Below are 21,879 nucleotides of genomic sequence, written 5' to 3' on the forward strand. Positions count from 1 at the left end.
GCTGTCTGACTGTGATGTAGATTAGCTAATAATTAGTCCAGGAAGTCCATATTTATAGGTTATGAAACTTTGTCACAGCTTTTCTATGTTTTTTACAATGTTGACTCACTAGTGTGATGACGGAATTATGAAGACAATTTCCATCAAACCCTAAATAGCAAAAATTCAAAAATTCAAATGAATTCACTGTTAAATAAAATAAAAAAACAAAAGACAGAATTCAACTACACATTTACTGACTTATCTATTGTCCTACCTAAGGAAATTAATTGCTAACAAATTAGGAGAATTTAGAATTTATTTTTGTAATAAAACGCTGAAATATTGATTCAAACCCACCTCGAACCAACACCTGTTCCTGGTACGTTTCAGGAGCTGCATACGCTGATGCAGCACGGGACAGCGCTCGCATCCACACCTGCATCCCAAAACAGAAGTCCCAGGTGTCATTTGTCAGCGGTGTGGAATAGATCAGTTTGAAATAAACCTGCAGAAAAATGCTGTCATATGTACATTGAGTGATAAGAAATCAATGCAGGTAGTAAACAGGAGGGAGAAGGAGCAAAAGCAGTTCACTGTATATCAACATGTTATGTGGAATGGACTGAGATGAATGAGGGGCATAAAGCTGTCGGACTTTGAATCTATTATATGATCGGTGTTCGCTGTGTGATCTAGTGAATCTACTGCTGACTCCACGGCACACTGGCCTAAATAAAAGTCGTGTCGTGCGTCCGTCCAATAACACGTTTGTCTCTCTTCACGTCAGCTGGATGTACTGGACAGACTGGGAGGAGGATGAGGTCAACGACAGCATCGGCCGCATAGAAAAAGCTTGGATGGACGGATCCAACCGCGGCATCTTTGTTACCTCCAACATGCTCTGGCCCAACGGCTTAACCCTGGACCACAGCACCAGCACCATGTTCTGGTGTGATGCGTACTACGATCACATTGAGAAGATTCATCTGAATGGATCGGGAAGAATGGTATGAATGTCTGTTTTTGTGAGTAAAGACAATAATAGGGACCCACTTAAAGACCCACTCCGATGAAAATGGTGTTTTTAACACGCCGTTTGAAAAAGATCATATTTGTGACTCGGAAAATATGCTGGGCGGGGCCACAAGCTCCCTGATCTGCTTCATTCTGATGGATTCTGAGCTGGCATCTGGCTCAAAAAGTAACGGCTCCAATGTTCCTCACCACTTTTGTTGCACCGGTAAGATTAGGTTGGAGGTGTAAGGGGCTGTAAGTTAGCAGGAGAGAGTGTTAACAAAGAGCTCTCAGCAAAGAAAGAGAAAGCAGGGTGGGGTTGCTCCACGCTAACGGTCCCGCCCACAACTCAGAGGTAAACTTCTAATGAACTTCTGCCGCTCTGCAGAAACTATATCCTCGAAAACGACACAGGCTTTGGCCAAAAATGACATCATCTTAATTAAAAGACCACCAGGAACACTTTTAAAACAGATCAAAACATGATCGGAGTGGGGCTTTAATACACTGAGAATTCAGTTTTCTGTGTAATCATTGTTAAAAAATGTCACTTGCTTTATTTATATTGACACAGGGACGGTTCACATCTTAAAAGCTGTGAGGTTATTAGGAAAAGCTGCTAATAAGGCTCGGCCTCTTCCACAGCTGCCCGTCAGCGGCGCTCGCAGTGGCGAATCACGCTAATGAAATATTTGTTAATGCTCTTTTATCATTGTCAAGTGTGCAGCAAACATTATTACAAGCAGGCGGCTCTGCATGGACACAAAGAAACACAAAGAAATTGTATAACATTCATCATACTCTGAATAATATCCAAGCCTGTTAGAGATGATAGATTCTGCTGTCGCAGACAGTGCCTCTGAAGTTCTCCGCTCATCTTTGATTAGAGACCATGTTCCTTCCTGTTGCAGGTGGTGTACAGAGGAAAAGAGCTGAACCATCCGTTTGGAATCTCTCATTACGGTGATTTCATCTTTTGGACCGAGTACATGAACGCTTCAGTATTTCAGCTGGACTTGTCCACGGGCGATGTCACTTTGCTGCGGAGCGAGAGACCTCCACTGTTTGGGCTGCGTGTCTACGATGCACAGAGTCAGCAAGGTTGGCTGCCTTTTCTTCATTCAGTCCTCGTTTGGAAGTGCTGTCCCTTGAATTGCTTCTTTAGTGGAGAAAGGGGCTGATTCGAAACAGGACATTCCTGTGGGTAAAATGCTGTGATGGGGGGGGGTATCTTCTCTAAAGTGGCACAAATGCAGAGTTTTACATTTACAAGAATAGAGAAGTAGTGCAGCTGACAGTGTAGACCCAGTCTGACCGTTGTTTTTGGTGTGCTTAACATGTTCTTGTGAGATTTTCCTTATGACGGAGGACATGTACTAAGAAAATTCAGCTCAAAAGTTTATTTATTAATATTTCTCTATTCAAATCCTTAATAACCAGGAGCAGCCCAAAAATAAAGTTTGAAAAAGATTTGTGATGTAGAAAAGTTGTAGCTGATTGAGAACGTGTCACACAGGCACTACTTTTGCATATTTTCCACGTATGAAATCTCGGTCTTTCGTGATACACTCATTAGGGGACTGTTGTGTTCATCATTCGTTGTCGTGCGCAAATGTGCGTCGCGGACTTCAGCCAACAGGTTTTTCTGTGAATTCGGTTTTGAGCTTTTCAAAATATTGGGTTGGTTGAGATTTACGTAGTTTACCCGTATTCTACCTAGTGTATACTTATTTATTAATCTTATGCAATTGTGATTTTTTTTAAATTTGTGGCTTTCCACGATCATTCCACATCTCTAATGGACTTTCACACATATGTCACAAATGCATAACTTTTGCGTATATGTCGCAAACATGATATAAAAATTACAAGGTGCAGGAATTACTAATGAATGGCATTTAAACGGCCCAATGATTACCCGGTTCACGCTCTACGTTTTTTTATTTATTCTATGTGGGGTTTATTTGTACTTCTTCCATGGTTTTAATGTGGTTCATTGGTAAAGAAAAATTGTAAATTTCATGTAAAGATACTTTTTACTTGTATATTTATGTATAAACAATTTCCTTCCGTGTAAAATTATCAAACAGTGGCTGTGTGACACGTCCTTTAGATCCATCTAGGTTAGACTCATCTAGGCTGGCATCTGGATCCAAACTGTACGGCTGGTTAGGTCCGATATCCGATAGCACTGCTAATGTTAGCTTGGGGGTGGGAAGAGCTCTAAGCTAGTGGCAGATGTGTAACAGGAAGTGGGGTTCAGTGTTGCAACACACCAGCTGTTCCACCCAATGAGTTATATCGCTAGAGGAGACATCACGTGGTTCCTCATGGGAAGAGAGCCCCACCATCTTGGTGAGGTCAGGTCACTGCTGCAGTACATGCATGTGAACACATTTTTTGCAAAATGCCACTTCATTGTGCGGGTTTCAACTGCCAAAATTGGAGAAATGAGTCCACAAAGGAGGAAGGCATTACATTTCACAGGTAAGTACTATAATTATTTTCTTTTAATGCTGCAGAGGCTGCATTAATAGTACACATGTTGACATGCATAATGCTGCAGGGCTATTATCAACATGCTGCATGATGTACGTATAATTTGCTGTCGACAGAAATATAAACTTTATTTTGTTTAACCTATATACAGTATAATTGGACTAGGCTGTTATAGTAATATAGATTTATTAATTTCTGACTCAGTGAAAAAACTTTTCTTGCAGGTTTCCAAAGGATTCAGACTTAAAGAAAAAGTGGGACTTAGCTATCACAAAAGCTAACCCAGATGGATCACTGTGGTACCAACTAGCGATACAGTCTGGCTATGTTCAAAACATTTTGTGGAAACACATTTTGATAAGACTGGTCAGACTGTTGGCTTGAAACCCAGAACCATAGCAGCTGTGTTATAAAAATTCATCGCTCACATGAATCAGTAGGGTAAATCTATTGTTTTAATTATTATTATTTTTTTAGGGTAAATCTATTGTTTTATTTTTTATTTTTTTAGGGTAAATCTGTTGTTAACTTTTGGACTTTTTGTTGACTTATTATTTATTTATTATTATTTAATTTATTATTATTTATTTTTGATTTGATTTGATTTGAAATGGTTTATTTCAAGCAATCAAATAGGAGTAATACACACAAAAGCAATATAATCATCAGTTATACATTCATACAGTAACTAATCAAACTTAGGATAATTAGACATAATTAATAAAAATTGCTTGAAAGGGAGTGGAAAGAAGCGAACTTATATAATCCCACCCCGTTATACTATAACCATTTTATTACATGATTTATCAATATCCGGTTCCTAGGTTTTATCAGACAGAATTAAGAATCATAAGGTATCAATAAAGCACGTGCCAAAGATGAAATTACTTAAGTACTACGTCAAAAATAACTTTAGAAATCAACATGGCAAATGCAGCATCTGAAATATATGCAAATTATGTTACTTTTAAAAGTCATTCATATGCTTTAAAACATAATACTATACCAGTAAAATAGACACAACACTGTTTCAGGAGTTATCATAGCAAAATTTCATCAAGTATCAAAAGTTAAAAACATGTGCAAAATTATGCTACATTAGGAAAGATTTTTGAATCATTTTATCAATTTTAGGAGCTAGTGAAGTAATATCATCAAAAGTCAATCAATTTAACAATTTTCAATAAGTGATTAATCATTTGTTTTACTTTTTTAATTTTTTTTTTTTCTTTTTTTTTTTTATAATAAGGTAATGCTGTAAGGAAAAAAATTAAAAGGGTCCACAATCTGTCGATTGTCCAAGGTTGGTATTTCTTCTTTTACTGATAAAAGCTGATCTTCTGGGTTCAAAACAGTTTATAGTTCTCTTCGATATAATGTCTGCAGACATTAGATTCAGGTCCATATCCTTCTTCAGCTGATATCAGCTGCGGTGAAAGTTGAGGTCAAATTGTCTGCAGGTCAGAACTCTCTGCTGTTATTCAGGTGACGTCAGACTTATGGAGAAAGTGAAGATTCCAGGTGTCATATTTCTTGAAATTATTTGGCTCTTTGATTTATTACTCCACGTTGTTTCAGACGACCGTGATCAAACACTTCTCAAAGTCCTTCATGGTGTTCACAACCATAACCTTGGTGCGGTCCTCTGGACCGAGCGGTTTGACGTAAATCCTGCAGCCTTTAACCCAAGTGTTCTCAATCTGCTTACGCTTCCTGAGAAGCCGTGCATGTTTTGAGATTTCAGCATTCCTCCTGGTCAGATGGTCGTTCAGATAAGCAGCCGAACCTTTCAGGTTTTTGCGTTGATTCATCAGAGCTAGCTTGTGTTTGTGATTCACAAACCTGATGAGGATCGCTGGTTTATCCGTCTCCTTTCTCCTGGGGAGCAGGTGGCAGGTCTCGATGGTATTGAGATCCAGGGAAATCCCTTTAGATGTGAGAAATGAATGTATTTGCTGCTCCAGCGACGCGTCGATCTCCGTATTAGCACTGCTAGCTACGCTAGCGCTAGCATTAGCAGCGCTAGCTCCAGCTGAATTCAGCTTCGCTCGAGGCTTGATTGGTACTCCAGTGAGAATGACATTATTCATCCTTACTTGCTGTTCCACATCGTCCAGTCTTTTCTCCAGAATCTCGACCCGGTTTTCTCCCTGCTCGTTTTGAGCCCGAAATCTTCGGAACTCTTCCATCATCTCCCAGAGTGGCGTTAGTTTAGCCGACACTTGATCCATAAAACTTTTCAGCGTTTCTTGAATAATGTCAATAGATTTTTTGAGCTCTTCATATTCCTGGGGTTTCTTCGGGGGCATGGTCAGCTCTCTTTTTGGAGAAAATCAACTTCTTAAGTAATTTGAAGATAGTATCCGCAGAGAGCCGCGACCACGCGTCCTGCCTTAACCCCGGAACCAACAACCAATTTTTTAAATACGATTATTTATTATTGACTTATTATTTATTTATTGTTATTATTTATTGTTATTATAATTGACCTACTAATAATTTATGATTATTATTATTATTATTGACTTATTGTTGGGCTTTTTTAAATAATTTAAATTACATGTCAAAGAGGTCTAAAACTTCTAAATGTTTACATATTATTTTTATTACCGTATTTGTAAGAAGTCCTGCAACATTGCATTTTTCATTAAAGTTTGAGCCTTTAAGGCTGACTGTTTCTCTTATTTAACATATATATATATATATATATATATATATATATATATATATATATATATATATATATATAAATAAAAGCTACGTAGATGCCACTAAGGGTATTGAAAGCATTGTCGTGTGGGTGCCGAAGACCTCACCAAGATGGCGTCGCGTTTTGCCACCACTGGCCAGGCTTCCCAAGCGGGCGTGTTTCCTCTAGCAATATAAGTCATTGGTTCCACCCACATGAATTTCTGATGAATTCCTGCCGATCTGCTAATAAGGATTGAATTTGAATGTTGTCTTGCTCAAAACCTTTTTTTAATTCTGACAACTGTAACATTTGTTGACACTAATTTTAAAACAAAAAGCAGTGAAGTGCCTTCACCAGAACAAAGTTGCCTGCTGTCACCAAAGTGTACTTCAAAGTACGCGATGGACAGTTCTCTGTTCTTTACAGAATAGAACAGATTAATTTGGCCTTCCAAAGCCCTAAGCTTTATCTCATTGGCTCAGGCGCTGCCGTTGCTCTGAGTATTAAATGAAAGTGACAAGGTGTCTTATGCCTTAACTTAAAATATGACTTTTTAGTATTGGAGAATGTTGGTTCTGCTCAGGAGGACAAATTATCCTGAAAGAATGATAATAATGTCCACAGTCTTCTCCCCTGTAATTCACCTGACATGTAGTCACAGAACTTTTGCTCCCTGCATGGACAAGTCCCGAAGTCACGGAATCACAGTCATAGAGGATTTACTTCTGCAGGGTTTAAAATAATGTCGGAGCAGCATGGTCGTGTTCCAGTTTAACTCAAGATAGAAATGTTCAGGCTAATTAAAAAATAAAAAAACAACACTTCTTCTTGTATTTGCAATGCATCTCTGCAGGTGACAACGCATGCAGCGTGAATTATGGAGGCTGCGCTACCCTCTGCCTTGCCATCCCAGGAGGCAGAGTTTGCGCCTGTGCTGACAACCAGGTTTTGGAGAAGAACAATGTCACCTGTGCAGGTAGGACATTAATGAATCAGATGGAACAAAAGGCTTCAGATCATCTTCTACCAGTTCTGCAGTCTTATCTTGGTCCTGAGGGACAAAGATCAAACAGGGCCTCGCTTATTTCCCGCTCATGCAAATCTGCTAATAAACAAATGCACGCTGGTGGAAAATGATCCCAGTGGACCTTCTTAAATCAAAGTTACATCCCAGTCATAACACAGTCTTTGGGGTTATGAAACATTATTAACTTGATTTGCCTGCTATTAAAGTGATGCCAATAATTTGTGGAGAACACATACGTCACAGAGTCCCCTGTTGAATGTTTCTCCCCAGAAGCTTCCAGCAGCAGTTTGGAGCCACAGCGGTGTAAAAGCGATGAGTTCCAGTGTCACAATCAGCGCTGCATTCGGAGCGTGTGGAAGTGTGACGGTGACGATGATTGTCTGGATGGAAGTGATGAGGAGAGACACATCTGCTGTGAGGACCTTGATTAGCCTGCAGGCACCTCTCTGCATACGAGCATGAGATCACAGCATATGTGAACGGGCCGAAGCACAGCCGTGCGCCATGTTTTTACGGTTAAATCTACCCTGCTGTATGCTTCTATGTTCCTAAATGTCATGAAAATAGAGAAGTAAAGCATGCCGGTGTCGTTTTTTTTTATTTTTAATTTTGCCTTTGCTGAACTTGACTTAAATGCACATGGGTTCAGATTGTACATTTTCAAAAAAAAATACACTGGACGTTTTTGCTGAACATGATAAGAAAAAAGCAGAAATAGATTTTTTTGTATCACAATGTGGTACAAGACCAGCCGCCAACCTTATTTAAGAACTAAAGGCTTCCAAAGAAAGCATCAAAGTGAAAGTTGCAATCTACAGTTGGTTTTGCAGTTTGGTATCGATAACAGGATTATACCTTTGTCCAGTCTCACAAATCAGAATTGATTCAACTTGACACAGGCAACATCTGTGACAAGAAACAAGATGATTACAGGCTTGATTTATCCAAAGCGTTGGCTTCAGCTCATTACTCCTCTGCAGCATCTTACAGAGGTCCTCCTGACACAACACCATTGAAACTGTCTTGAGATTCATCCTCAAATTTTTAGGTCATTGAAAAAAATGGGATTTTGCTAATTTATGTAGTGAGGTTTTTAGTGTTCAGTGATGGGAACTGATGTGGAATTGATGAGAGGAAAATAAAAACGGTAACTGCAAATTTACACATAGGTCATAGCTTTAATGAGACTGAGTGTTACCTTAATTTGGAAGTTAATTTTAAATCTGGACACTAACAACCAAATAAATTAAATAATTATAGAAGCAACAACAGCTTTTCCTTCCCTTCGTTCCTTCCTTTCACTGATGTGCAAAAGTATTCACATACCCTAAATTTTATTTCCTAGTCTTGACAAGTGTTTTTTGCTGCTTTGGTTTGTTTCACCTGCTTCTAAATGATAAGTGACACATAAATATATCAATCAACAAATTATTTTATGAGCTGACATAAAAAGTGTAGCATCTTACTCGGCTATGCTAGCTTGTGTTAAATTATCTAAGCAATTCTATTAAATTTGCACATTTGGAATACAGTAAACCCTTGTTTTTCGCGGGGGTTACGTTCCAAAAAGAACCCTTGATAGGCAAAATCCGTGAAGTAGAAACCTTTATTTTTTTTTACACTTTTTATAAAATTAAATGCTCTATCATACATTGAAAAGAAAGAACAGACCATTTTACAGGCTCTAGCATTTGTTTCACAAATCAAAGTACTTTAGAAACGTTTTTTTCCAACAAATAAATTCTGTACTGTACTGTCAAATAATAATTTTAATCATCAATATGAACAGAAGGCTTCAAATTGCGGAGATTAGCCCCGCCCACTGTGACCTGAGTAATTTGATTAAACGGGAGAAAATTTAGAATGATTATGAAAAAAATACAAAGTAGAGTGGTACTCAGGTGTATTTCACTGATCTTCAGACTGAGCCGCTGCATCTTGACTCCGCTCTGCAGTGTTTTCTTCTTTTGAAGCCCGCGGTGCAGCTGTGTTTGTTCGGGAGAAGAGCATAGTGATAGGCAGTTGTCGCTCTTTTTCTATGGGTTTTAGAGAAACTCCAAATTGCTAGAGAATTTGCACGTACGTAATTTAAATTTGGCAAGCTGTTTTACGTACGTGTACATATTAAACTGCAACGTTATTGACGCACAGGTAGGGAAGATGCGGAGTGTATTTTTAGCCAATCAGAATGCAGAACACAATGCACGATGCAAATCCGTGAAGTAGCGAAACCGTGAAATGTAAACGGCGTTATAGCTAGGGATCACTGTATCCCAACATGTGAAAATTAGTGCTTAATCTTAAAGATAAGACTCACTAATGTCTGTTGGAATCTACAACCTGGGCTTGCTAGTAATTGGGATTCTGAAATGAGTAGAAACATGTTTTATGTCCTTAAAGTCTACGGATCAGAGAGTTTAGTTTCTGGCTCTCTTCAGAAGGGGTGTTTATTATTTTAACACATTCTTCTTGCATTACGATTGCTTTTCAGAGTTACAAGAAAAATGTCTGTATAATTGATTTAGGGAAATTGACAGCCCCGCAACCCGAGTTCACGTATATCAAAAACTAAGCAGTAAAAAAGGGCATGAAAAGGGAATGAGTTGGAGGGGATTTGTGCTATTACATTATTGTGATTTCTGGACTTTTGTTTATCCCTTTCAGAGAGACACAAGTGTCATCAGCATATTAGATGATCATGAAAAAAACAGTTCCGTTGAGGTTTTGAAGCCCTTAATGGCATAATTCATTAATATTCTTCTGATGGAGGCATCTGACTGATAGACACTTAAAAACTGATATTGAACTCTGCCTTGGGCAGAGTGTTTGTGACCTAAGGGTGTTTTGCCTCAAAAGCTGCATTTCCAACTCGAACATGTCTCAAACCTATCTGTTTTCTGTCTTCAACTTTACTGGACTTTTTTAGTTATTTTTTTGAGGAAAATAGTTTGAGGATAAAAAAAACAAAACAGCTTTTGGGATACAAGCGTGTAAGACTCATGCAACACTTTTCCTTTTTGACAAATATTCTACTGCAATATCCTAGCCTAACTTGTGTTTCCAAGTTAAATGGTACCTAATTGCATAGTATTTTGCAGTTTTTTTTGTACAGTTAGCCACATTCTTTCAATCTGTTTTCCATTGTTCAGTAAAGTGTAATTACTAAAGACCTCTGACAAACTTTGCAATCATTTTTAGACAATCACACCTGTCCCGCTGACCAGTTCAAATGCAGCAACAACCGCTGCATTCCGAAGAGGTGGCTGTGCGATGGAGCCAATGACTGCGGGAACAACGAAGACGAGGCCAATGCCACCTGCTCAGGTTAGTGCACCGCCCCTCTCTGAGCTCACATTTTCTCCAGAAAGGTATTCATGTAACGACTCAACAGGTGAATCCCCTTTGGCTTCATCAAAGTTGAGCCTGATTTGGACATTTTTGACTTCAGAAACAATCCGTAAGTTCTATCTTAAAAGCAAATCCTGCTGTCATCCCTCGTTGACATTTAAAACACAAAATTAGTGAATATATCGATGAAAGTGTAAAAATTGAATTATATATATTTTAAATACCATATTAAATAAATTAGACTTAATGCCTTATAAAACATGTTGTGTAAATTTGACAAAGTATTCTCCTAAGCTTCTGTCTTTGCTGTAGTCTTTCATTGTTCCTGTTTTGAAAAGCTTTGTAGCCCCTCCCTTAATACATGTCCTTCATATAAAGTCTGTTATATGAACCCCCACCTTCTCAAGTAGAGGTCTAGAACATACAGTACCCTTTAATAGGAGTCCCACACATAGCTGAAAAAAATATTTTTACAAAAGCAACCATTACCAATATTTTAAGGGAGCGTTGAAGAATAATTGTCTGAGTCCATGATCCAGAAGACAAAAGATATCTCAAGACAAAATCATTTGGTTGATTTTCCGTTACTCAGAAGACTGATGCACTTTTTCATTAATTTTACCTCATCAAGCTGTATAGATTGTGAGATCAAGCAGCCTTTTCATCTGCTCAGGGAGGCATAAAACCTTTTCTCACTGTCATCGTTTGATAAAATGTTCTCACCTCAGGAGGGCTTTATTCATCTTGAGGTGTCAGGTGTTGTCAAGGTAGCCGTCGTCGTTATAATCTGAGGCTCCCTGGAAGCTTTAGAGCAGCACAATCAGTCTCATTGTGTGAGAGTCCTCTATAGAATCAAAGAGTTGTGGTACCTGAGAGCGGCAGCTCTGTCAGGAACACTCCTGGCGTTCCACATTGTCTCCCCGTTCTCAATGGGGCCTCTTGAGAGCTTTTTATCCTCAGCGGATCAATCAGTGAGCATTAGCCAGCAGATGATGAATGTTCCCACACCGGAAGATTGGCGTGCATATCCTGCATCAGCAAGACATGACTTGTGTGCTGTCATGTGCTTCACCACCAGCATGTGACTGACGACCCATCAAGCAGCGGCGGCAGGAGCACATTTCCTGCATCTCCCTGACCTGCTGTGCTCTGCTGTATGATTGAGTGATAAAGCGTCTGCACCGGCCAGACATTGACACTTTGGTGATTTAGTGAACATTAGGGTTGTTGTGCCGTCTAGCATTGACTTATGCAGGTGCGATTGAATTAAGTGGCCTCTCTTTTTTTCCCCTCTCTCTTCCAGCCCGGCCCTGTCAAGCCGATCAGTTTTCCTGCCAAAACGGACGCTGTATTCCTCGAGGCTGGAGCTGCGACCGCGAGGATGACTGTGGGGATATGTCTGATGAAATAACATGCAGTAAGTCATATTGATATTCGCCACATGCCATTCAAGTGTCACAAACTGGACCAGGGAACAGCTAGTTTGCGCCTCACACTTGACCGTTGTGCACTCGGAGCCATCATAGATAAATCTGTCAGGCCTTCTACTGCGGCTTAAACCAAACTGTAGATTTACCCCCTTCATCCATGGAATGTGTCACCGGGCAACACGTCAAAACCAGCACTACACACTCTGGAAAAGATCCTAGTATCCTTTCTAGACTGATTCATTCATTCTGCATGACAAACAGCAACAAAATGTAAATTTTAAGCTCACGAATAGTTGAGTTAATAATAGTGTGGCTGAAATGATAGAAATTGAGAGACTGATTCAACAGATATTTGCATGTCTGCTACTATTACTGCTCTTACAGTCCTTTTTCTATCCATCCTTTCAGATTTTATTAGCATTCATTAAATTGTGTTATTTGTTGGGTTTTTTGATGTCACCAAAGGTTTGGTTATATGCCAGCCGATAGATGGATTACCTGGATAGTTGGTACAGACACAAACAACCACCCAGTCCCACTAAATGATTTATAATACCTTTGTGCTGCATCATCTTTATTTATGGCTCCAACCTTTTGCCGTCCACATCCTCTTCAGTTTACAACAAACCACTTTGTTGATCTAGGAGTTTCAGATACCTTGTTTGTAGTATAAAATAACATTTCCTGGTGTGACAAGCAACATAGGATGGATGTCTTGATTGGTTTTCCATTGGTTTCTGAGGCAGAACCTGGTGTGATTCAGCAGAAAGTACAGACTTGGCTATGAGCATCCCAATCCGGGAACAAGACCAACCTTCAGTTTAATGTCCAAAAATAGCTTCTTTTTTTATTTGGAGGAAAAAAATACAATTCAGTTGTTTTATGGTTGCAGGCTTCATTAGTGACATAATTGTATTTTGCTGGCAACTTTTTATTGGTTTCTCCCTTTCAGTGGAATGAGGAATTTCTGCTTTAATTTAGCGGCAAATTAGTCTGCGTCTGATGGCCATGAACTATGTGAATGAAAATAAATGCTTTCATTTACATTTCTCACCGACTCATATTTGCCTCTCAAAACAACAACAGAAGTGAAATGTTGAGACTGTAATATGCTTTGTGACATATCCACTCAGATAAAAAAGACACATTTTAACAAACTTAAATTAATTATTTTCTTTTCATTTTGGTTTTGTCATCCTGTTTTTCTTTCTGTATGGCAACCTTTTCGAGGTTTGCTGGTTTTTCATGTTCCATGTGTTGAGGCAACAGTTTCAAGTCTTCAGTTCTCTGACGACTGACACCATTCCCTTCCGTCTGAACTCAGCTTTCTGTCAAATATTGGTTGCTTGAATGAGAGCTGGCAAATTTCATTGACCATAGTGACTGTGTTTCATTGCCAGCATGCTAAACTTGGATTAGGATTAGCAAAGAGTTGGGGTAAACAAAATCCTTGTTATTTACCAACCAATAAAGTTACACAACATTCACTCTGTTGTCCGCCTGATGATGGTGGAAAGTCCGCTTTGGAGACAGAACCTTTTTAGCATCTGAAATAGAATATTTTAAACCAATGCATTTATTGGACTTTAAGTATAAAGAACCCAAGAGCAATTTTCTTCTTGACTTTTAAAGTTAATTTGACAGTTTTTGTTTTTTCTGTAGCAATTAACTCTGTTAAGAAAATTAAATAAAAAAGATAGAAGTCAAAATTAAAATAAATAAAAAGTTGGATTATACTGAAAAAGCTGCAGGAAAAAAAGGAATCCAGTGGATCCTCACTGTGCAAGAGCCAGCCTCATAGCCAGCATTCATCCATGCCCACCCAAAAACAACTGCTTTACTGCATATAACAAGTAGACTGAAGCAACGCACACTTTCTGCATTGAAACCACAATTTCACTAAGGTATTTTTTTAGAATGTTTTTTTTTTTAACTTATTGGTAGTGGTTTATCATTTATTTTCTAAATAAATACTTTGCGTGAATTAAAGTCTTTTAGTACTTCGTATGGATGCTTGCTGTCGCCGATTAGCAACAAACCTAAAATTATATCTGTTTCTATATGCTATGGTCAAATTTACAATCTCAACTTAATTTAGCATCTACTTTAATACGAAAACATTTTTTTCCTCATAAGTTCAGGGGTTAAGAGGTTAACCAACGGAGCTATATAGCCGCTATTAATCAGAACATGAGCAAAAAAGAATAAAAATGACTAGAGATCCAAGAGTCATGACAGCTGACAACCTCAGACCCAAATGATGGCAAACCAACCTGTGCAGTACCATTTTAGTATAAATCCAAATCTCTCTTATTTGAGAATTTTCACAGTTCCAAGTCAGTATCTGGTGCTCAGGCTTTTCACCCCAACCCTCCCAGCAGGCAAATCATGCTGTGACTTACTTTAAGCTGAATCCTGAACATTTGGTGGTTATGAAGCTGTCTTTGTCCTGAAAGTGGTGCAGAAGCTTTGTCCTCTAAACCCCCCATGTCTGCATGGATAAAACATTGTATTTAAATACAACTTTGGCAGCTATTTACATTCCTGTCTTTAGAAGAAGCGCCGCTAACATCTGCTTATCTTTGTCATTTTCCTAAGGTTTCCTATGTTCAGTTGGGAGTCTTTGAAAACTGAATTGTTAATGATGAGCCCTTTGAATCTGGAATAAACCACATTCATAGCAGCGGCTTAAATGAGCGATGATGAGGAAGAGAGACACTTTTGTACTGTAGTTTGTTGTGTTTGAGAGATTACACAATCTGTCAGCTACAGTTGGTCAAAAAGTTGCAGACGGCACTTTAAATGAATCTTTAAAAACATTCATGGGGAAAAATAAAAAAGTATGTATACGTATCATAACAAATGGTGGACAGAGCTTTCCGGATTTCTTTGAAGATGCCTCACTTTTATGGGAGAAAGAGCGTTTGGAATTAGAAAGGAAGTTTTCAACTCTGAAGTTAAAGGAGATGAATTAACAGCGTGCATTTAAGGGATGAGGCAAAGGTTTTAAGATCCCCCTTTAATCACTATTTGTATTCAGTCAGCCTTTAACGGTGATTGATGTTTGCCAAATGCTGCGCGGTTCTGTATCGCCTCAGCCTCCCTTTGTGTGTCCTAAGCCGCTTGAATACGTAGTCACAAACAGCCGGGGTGTAAGCAGTAATTAAAGTTCATGCTCGGCTTCATTCAATCATAATCAAGCTGTGCAGCACTACATATTCTCTTCCGTACCGTTGTCTGGGCTTCCTCAGGCGTGGCCCCCTCGCCGGCGCTCTGCTGTGCAGCCCTGGCAGCTCACTTAGCTTCAGCGGCGCTACTGTGGGTTTTGGAGCACCTGAAGCTGAGTGGAAGCCGCCTTAGAGATTGATGCTAATTTGGATTTTGTTTGTCAGCAGTTTAGTCGTTGTCACACAATTTCTTGTGTTGGGCTGTTTTCTGGAAGCTATCGTTATTTATGGATGCCAGCAATTGGTTTTTTAGCAGTGCTCAGTGTTTACTCGAAGCTCTCATTACTTATGTATGCTTTATTCTTAACCGGTAAATTCCGGGCAGCCATGTGCCTCTCAGAGAGGCCTAACATATTTAAGGGGAAATATTGCCCGACTCTTGTATGATGGAGACACAATATATCTCCTCGACAGAGCCCAGAGCATTCCTGACAACGGCAGCGGATGCCAGCAAATCAATTCAAATGTAGACTTGAATTTCTTATGGAAGTCAATAAAGCTTCAGGAATCCTGTATACAGTCTTCTCAAACTACTGGCATGTGATGAGAATGAAAATGTCAATCCTGACAATCTCTTCAGCTCCTAAAACACAGCGGATAGGGTTAAGGTTTCTTTCACCGCCTTATGCACTGAGGGGCTTTATAGATTTTGACTTTTTTTAAGGCCTTATCATGTTTGCCTTAGAATTGATTAGAATAAACTGTACCTCTTTATTTCATGCTGCTTTTTTCAACTTTATTCTCCACTGTATATCTTCACACCTTTACATTACTTATTTTTCTTGTTGATTTCATTTGTTTATACCGTATTTTCCGGACTATAAGTCGCCCTTTTTTTCATAGTTTGGCAGGGGGTGCGACTTTTACTCCGCAGCGACTTATATTAGAAATAAATTGAAATAAATACATTGTTAACCTTCCTGTTATGTTCATTTGTGAGGAACAGAGATGATGTTCCTGGCTAAATTTGATGTATGAGGTATGGTAAGTGTTAAGAGTATGTTAAGTGACTCAGAGAATCAGAAAACCTTTTTTTACAATAAGATCTTGAAGGCTAACAACATAATATTCTATTTTCCAATGATTTCATAGATTCAGAAATGCAATAAAAATGACAACTGTTTCTACAAAAACAGGATGAAAACAGAGTATTAGTTGGCCAATGATGCTTCATGAAAGGAATAAATAAATAAGTTTGAGAAAGAATTACTGTGAAATTATGAGATAAACAGTCTGCTATGATTGTGTCATATGAGTTTGTGCAATTTATTATATCTTGGTCTCAGATTTTGTCAAATAAATTTCCCGTCAAAATGCGACTTATAGTCCAGTGCGACTTATCTGTGTTTTTTTCTACTTTATAATGCATTTTTGGGCTGGTGCGACTTATACTCCGGAGCAACTTATAGTCCGGAAAATACGGTAATAAATATATCCAGTGTTTCCGTGTTCCATGGTGTTTTCCACTCAAAATAAATGACATTATTTTAATTCATTCAATTTAAAATTGCATTGATTGGTTGAATGCTACAAAGCATTCAATCCATTGTTTTCCTGTTTCTCTTTCTTTATTATAGTATCTTCTGCCATGTTTTGGCGCTTAACTTCTACAATTTTTCAGCTATTTTAAACATTCAACCATTCAAATGTTCAGCTCTTTCAGCTCTTTCCAGCCATGATGTTTGGTCCTTCAAATGCTTGAACTTTTCAAGATATTCCAGAATTTCTAGGATTTTTGCCTCCATTGGAATACATGGGGAATCCTTGGTGCAGAAGCTCGTTGGTTCGATACCCAGCTCTAGCATTTTTCACAAAAATATCTTTTTTGTTATTGTGCTGTTTTCTCTTTATTTATGGTCAACGTTGGTCATTTATTTATTAAGCCAATTTTTACCCTTTAAGTTTCATTTTCATTCACCAATGCAGCATTCAACCCTGCATTTTCTTCTGCAAATGCAGCTTCTTCTAGTTCATTTTTGTTGTTTATATGTACATGTTGTTGTTTTTTGTGTATCTCAAGAACTAAATGTGGTTCTTTTGGTTACAATAATTGATGTGAAATTAAAAATAGTATTAAAGGGAAAACAAACAAACTTTTCTTTGGGATCTTTTAAAACATCTAAAAAATAGTGTTTGTGTAAAAAGGAAGGAAAAACTAAACTCAATTCATTACAGATTAACCTGATTTGAAACAAATGTGCTTCTTGCTGGAATATAGAAATTACGCAGTCTCTATGATCTGTCCATGACTGACAGCAGTGGGTGGATAGAGGATGTTTGTGAGGAAATTACTTTCTGTTTTCAGGGTCAAGCTTGTTTTTAATGCTGAGGGTTATCAGATGCATTGATCAAAAGCTGGAGTGGGAATGTAAAACCTGTGGTTACAGACAAGAAAAAGCAATCAAAGTTCCATTTAACTATAAAGCTGTAATCAAAACAGGAATTTTGCGACATTTTTCAACCTACAACCAGGGACACCTTTATAAAAAGACCGCCAATTACTTCTACTGACTCACAATTTATTGTTCATCTTGCCTTTATTTCAATGTCAAAAAATTGAAAAACAGCAGTAAAGTAAGTTTTGCTACAGTTTTATTTGGCTGTCATTGGAATCAAAACTTCTGCACTTGTAAGTTTTGTCCTTACCTTATGATGAAACTTTTTTTTTTTTTTAATGAATTTGACTTTTAGATCATATTTACATTTTTTGGGCCCCCAAGTATGTCACTTTCTGCAATTGACATCTTTTGTTATTTGAAACATGAATTTCATCGAATGGTTAGCGCTCTTGCTTCACAGCAAAAAGGAAACACCATTTTGGTGTTCTGAAACAGAAAACCAATGGTTTAACATTGGAAAGGTTTAACACAACCTTCCTGTGTGGAGTTTGCATGTTCTCCCCGTGCATGTGTGAGTTTTCTCCAGGGACTCCGGCTTCCTCCCACCGTCCAAAAACATCCTTCATAGGTTAATTGGTTACTCTAAATTGTCCCCTAGGTGTGTATGTGACTGTGCATGAGTGAGTGATTTGTGGCCCTGCGACAGACTGGCGACCTTTTCAGAATGTCCCCTGCCTTCACCCACGATTGGCCGGGATAGGCTCCGGTAGCCCCGGGACCCCGAGAGGGACAAAACTCTTTAGCTTATGGTTCTGTTTCTCACGTCGTTTTTTCAGATATATGAATAGAAAAAAAAAAGGATGTAACGATCCCCTTTTCAATTATTTTGTTCAAAGTTCGGTTTTTGGGTCATGGTTTTGGTTTGGTTTAAAATATGTTTGGTGATACACAAAAAACAACAAAAACCTAAAAATGTACACAATAAATGTTTTTTAAAAAGTTTCATCATTCTTGGTCTGGTGTAATTCAATGAAAAAATTTGGAGGAATACAAATTGACTTTATCCACGATTTGGTTCAATGGTGTACTAAACAGTTTGGTTTGAACCCAAAATTCTGGCATCCCTAAGAAATAGTACGATAATTGGTCATTGTCACAAGTACTATATAATTCAATAAGTAGGTCAAAGTTGGTTCAGTTGGAGCCAAAACTATGTAGAAAGATTTAGTTTGACTGCAGAAAAGAAAACTCTGATCATGCATATGCCTTTTTCTAATTTGAATCTGCAGATATCAGCCAATGAGCTATTAAAAAGGTTTGCATACAACCCTCAAATCACAGCCTTTTCAAGCCTGAGTTTGACCCCTATGTAATTCAGGGATTCCACAAAAGTATGTGGGTCTTAAGAGCGTCGACATCATTGTCAAGAAAAATGAGCACTTAAAAAATGAATAAAAAAAGCATGCCAAACAGCTACAGACAAACACACCGTCGCTGAAAAATTATTTTGAGACAAAGACAAATAAAATCGTGTGACACATTCTGAATTTTAACAGCGTCTCTGAGACCCCAACATAAGCCTGTAACAGTTAAACATGTTAATGCCTATTGTTAAAAATGTTAAAAATACAACAAATACAATGGAAAAGGGAAAAAAATAGCAGCAACAATGCAAAAACTCAGAAAGAGAACGAAATTAAGATTATCTAGAGGTCTCAGGAAAAAGTCTGCATGGGAATGAAAAAACGTTTCTCAGTATGTTGGAATTTATCCATCATTACGCATTTAATAGATACTTTTTAAATATTTTAGGGCTAATTTAAGATGCCTTAAGTATGACGAGTGCAAAGAAATAAACAAATAAAATACTCTGAAGAGCTTTTATTTCTACTATTAACAAACCTAAAAACTGATAATAGATATTCTTTGATACGGGCATAGTGGAGATTTGGCAGGTATTGATGCAAGTGCAGAATGGTTTTTTTTTCCTTGTCAGGCTGCCAAGCTGTAAATGTGGGTTGTTGAAGTGTTCACTTACAAGTGCTCATTTAATGTGAAGGGGGGGTTCTTTTTCACAGCCTTTCCCACCTGCCAGCCTCTCACCGAGTTCAGCTGCTCCAATGGACGATGCATCAGTGTCAACTGGCACTGCGATTCCGGTGAGGGTTGTCTGATCACGTGACTACACGAACACTGCACGAGTCAAGCGTGCTGCTTTGGCTCCGTCACATGCTTTATGAGTGTTTGCTCTTATGCAGACGATGACTGCGGGGATGGCAGCGATGAAGCTGGCTGCATCCAGACCTGCTCCAACAACCAGTTCCAGTGTGGCAGTGGACGCTGCATCCCAAGCCACTGGGCCTGTGATGGGGACAACGACTGCGGGGACTTCAGTGATGAGAACTCAACCTGCAGAGGTGGATCTGCATGTAAGGACCTGTTGATGGACAATATTATGCTATGCAATTATTCAACAAACAATGAACAAAAACGATTCTCATTCCTCCAGGTGATGTCGTGTAGTTGAGTTACAGCATATGGACCTCTTCTGTATTCACGGCAAACGCGATTTGCACATCAGAGTTTCAATATTAGGTTGTGTAGAGACATGATCAGAGGGTTCAATTTGAGCATTGCTCGTCGGTCTGGCAGCGGTGGATTTTGGGTTTTGCAGGGCAATTTGGCAAAGAAGAAGCGTTGGGTTTACATACCAGGGACCTAGCTTTGGGCTATGACCCGTTGATGACAGGATCAGCAGGTGGAGTCCAAAACCAACATGGAAGAGAACCTGATCCACATTGCCATTTGTTCTCCTCCTGAAATTAATATTTTTATTTTTTCTATCAAGATATAATAAAAAGATCCTCAAATTTTAGTCTTACTGTTATTTTTCCCTCCTCTGACTAATGCGGGACAAAAAGTCTTCAAACTGGGTCACAGACAGACAGAAGTACTTCTGAAAGCGTCCGTCATTCAGACGCAGCTCCTGCAGCTGATGGCGATGCTCACCGAACTGGGAGAGTCTCTGAATGATCTCATAAATCCAAACATGGAGACTTGATTACTGACGCTTTTGTAGAGCTCTTCAAAATAAATAAAACTGGTCTCTCAAGGTGCGGCATCACAAATATCATGTGTGAATCGTGTTCGGTGTGAACGCAGCTTTACAGTCTTCTTTCTTGAAATGTTTTGCTATTAATCCAAGTAGATTCATAAAGCTACTCTGCTGAATACAAACCTTATCAAGAAGGGTATAAGTCCAGGTGACTCAACTGTAAGACAACCAAATCATTCATTTTTCCAGGTTTTGTGGATTTGCATAAATTCCACCATTCCCTTTGTTTTGAGGCCTGAACAGGACCCCCTTATTTTCGGTCTCTGCTCGGTGGATTCTGAGCATCGGAAGTCAAATCATTTAATCTAATTATCACAGAGAGTTAGTGGAAGGTCCCAGAGAACTCACAGCTCACTTGCTTGTCACTAGAATGTGCAGACAATTCATCAAACTGCACACTGATGGGACCTCCCCAGTCCCCCGTGTCTGATGCATTGTTTGATTTAGACTTAGCTTTCTATTTGTTGTTAGAAGAACAAAAGAAACGTCGTTTTTTGAAGATTTTTTTTCCCTGTATTTTAGCCTGGTGCTTTGCAAAGATCTTGATATCCTTCAATGCGTTTCTCTGTGACGATAAACTGTTCAATATTAATTACTGCGTTACATATGTTTCAGTGCTGCCGGTGATTGAGTGTGGCAGGGAGGAATTTTACTGCGTCGCTGACGGAACCTGCATCCCAGAACGCTGGAGATGCGACGGAGACAAAGACTGTGAGGATGGCAGCGATGAGAAAGACTGTGAGGGGACCAAAAGGATGTGTGACCCCAAGGCCAAATTTACCTGCAAGGATACAGGTTAGCTGTGAGAGAGGAAACAGCTGCTTTTGTTGAAAACTTCTACATGCTGCACTTAGAACAGGATGATATTGGATTAAGATAAAACAGGTTATGAACTGTAAGGTAAGTGGTTTTCACCTGGAATCAGACTAACATGGATTTACACGTTCTTCTGTGTTAAAGATGGACAAAACATTTCTTTGGGTTTGGTCAGAATACATTTTATACGATTTTAAAGTCTTGTTTTGGTCTCTAAACAGACATGATTTGGTTTCCTGGACCACCGACTGCCATTTTGCTGTAATTGTTTACTGTAATTTACTTGACCTAAATGAAAAATTGTTTGATTTTTTTTTTTTCTTTCTACAAATTAGTAAAATTTTATTTGCAAATCAGTGAAAAGATACTTTTTTCCACGTCAGGATTTGT

At 38.7% G+C, this 21,879-nt stretch overlaps 1 protein-coding gene across 9 annotated transcripts in view; it reads left to right on the plus strand.

Moving 5' to 3' along the window:
* Positions 1-21,879, plus strand: part of lrp1bb (low density lipoprotein receptor-related protein 1Bb) — a 389,546-nt gene that overhangs the window by 228,258 nt on the left and 139,409 nt on the right. For 5 of the 9 annotated variants that reach the window (XM_078939203.1, XM_078939200.1, XM_078939196.1 and 2 more), the window contains 9 exons: positions 770-989; positions 1,908-2,097; positions 7,041-7,163; positions 7,485-7,628; positions 10,413-10,538; positions 11,866-11,979; positions 19,637-19,717; positions 19,817-19,987; positions 21,289-21,468. In XM_078939203.1, the coding sequence (XP_078795329.1) occupies positions 770-989; positions 1,908-2,097; positions 7,041-7,163; positions 7,485-7,628; positions 10,413-10,538; positions 11,866-11,979; positions 19,637-19,717; positions 19,817-19,987; positions 21,289-21,468 (1,349 nt within the window). The remainder of the gene's footprint in view (positions 1-769; positions 990-1,907; positions 2,098-7,040; positions 7,164-7,484; positions 7,629-10,412; positions 10,539-11,865; positions 11,980-19,636; positions 19,718-19,816; positions 19,988-21,288; positions 21,469-21,879) is intronic. The other 4 variants (XM_078939197.1, XM_078939199.1, XM_078939204.1 and 1 more) reach the window with 1 other exon arrangement.

This window comes from Oryzias latipes, chromosome 21 (assembly GCF_053564925.1).
Source record: "Oryzias latipes strain Hd-rR chromosome 21, Olatipes_Hd-rR_3.1".
Classification (NCBI taxonomy): domain Eukaryota; kingdom Metazoa; phylum Chordata; class Actinopteri; order Beloniformes; family Adrianichthyidae; genus Oryzias; species Oryzias latipes.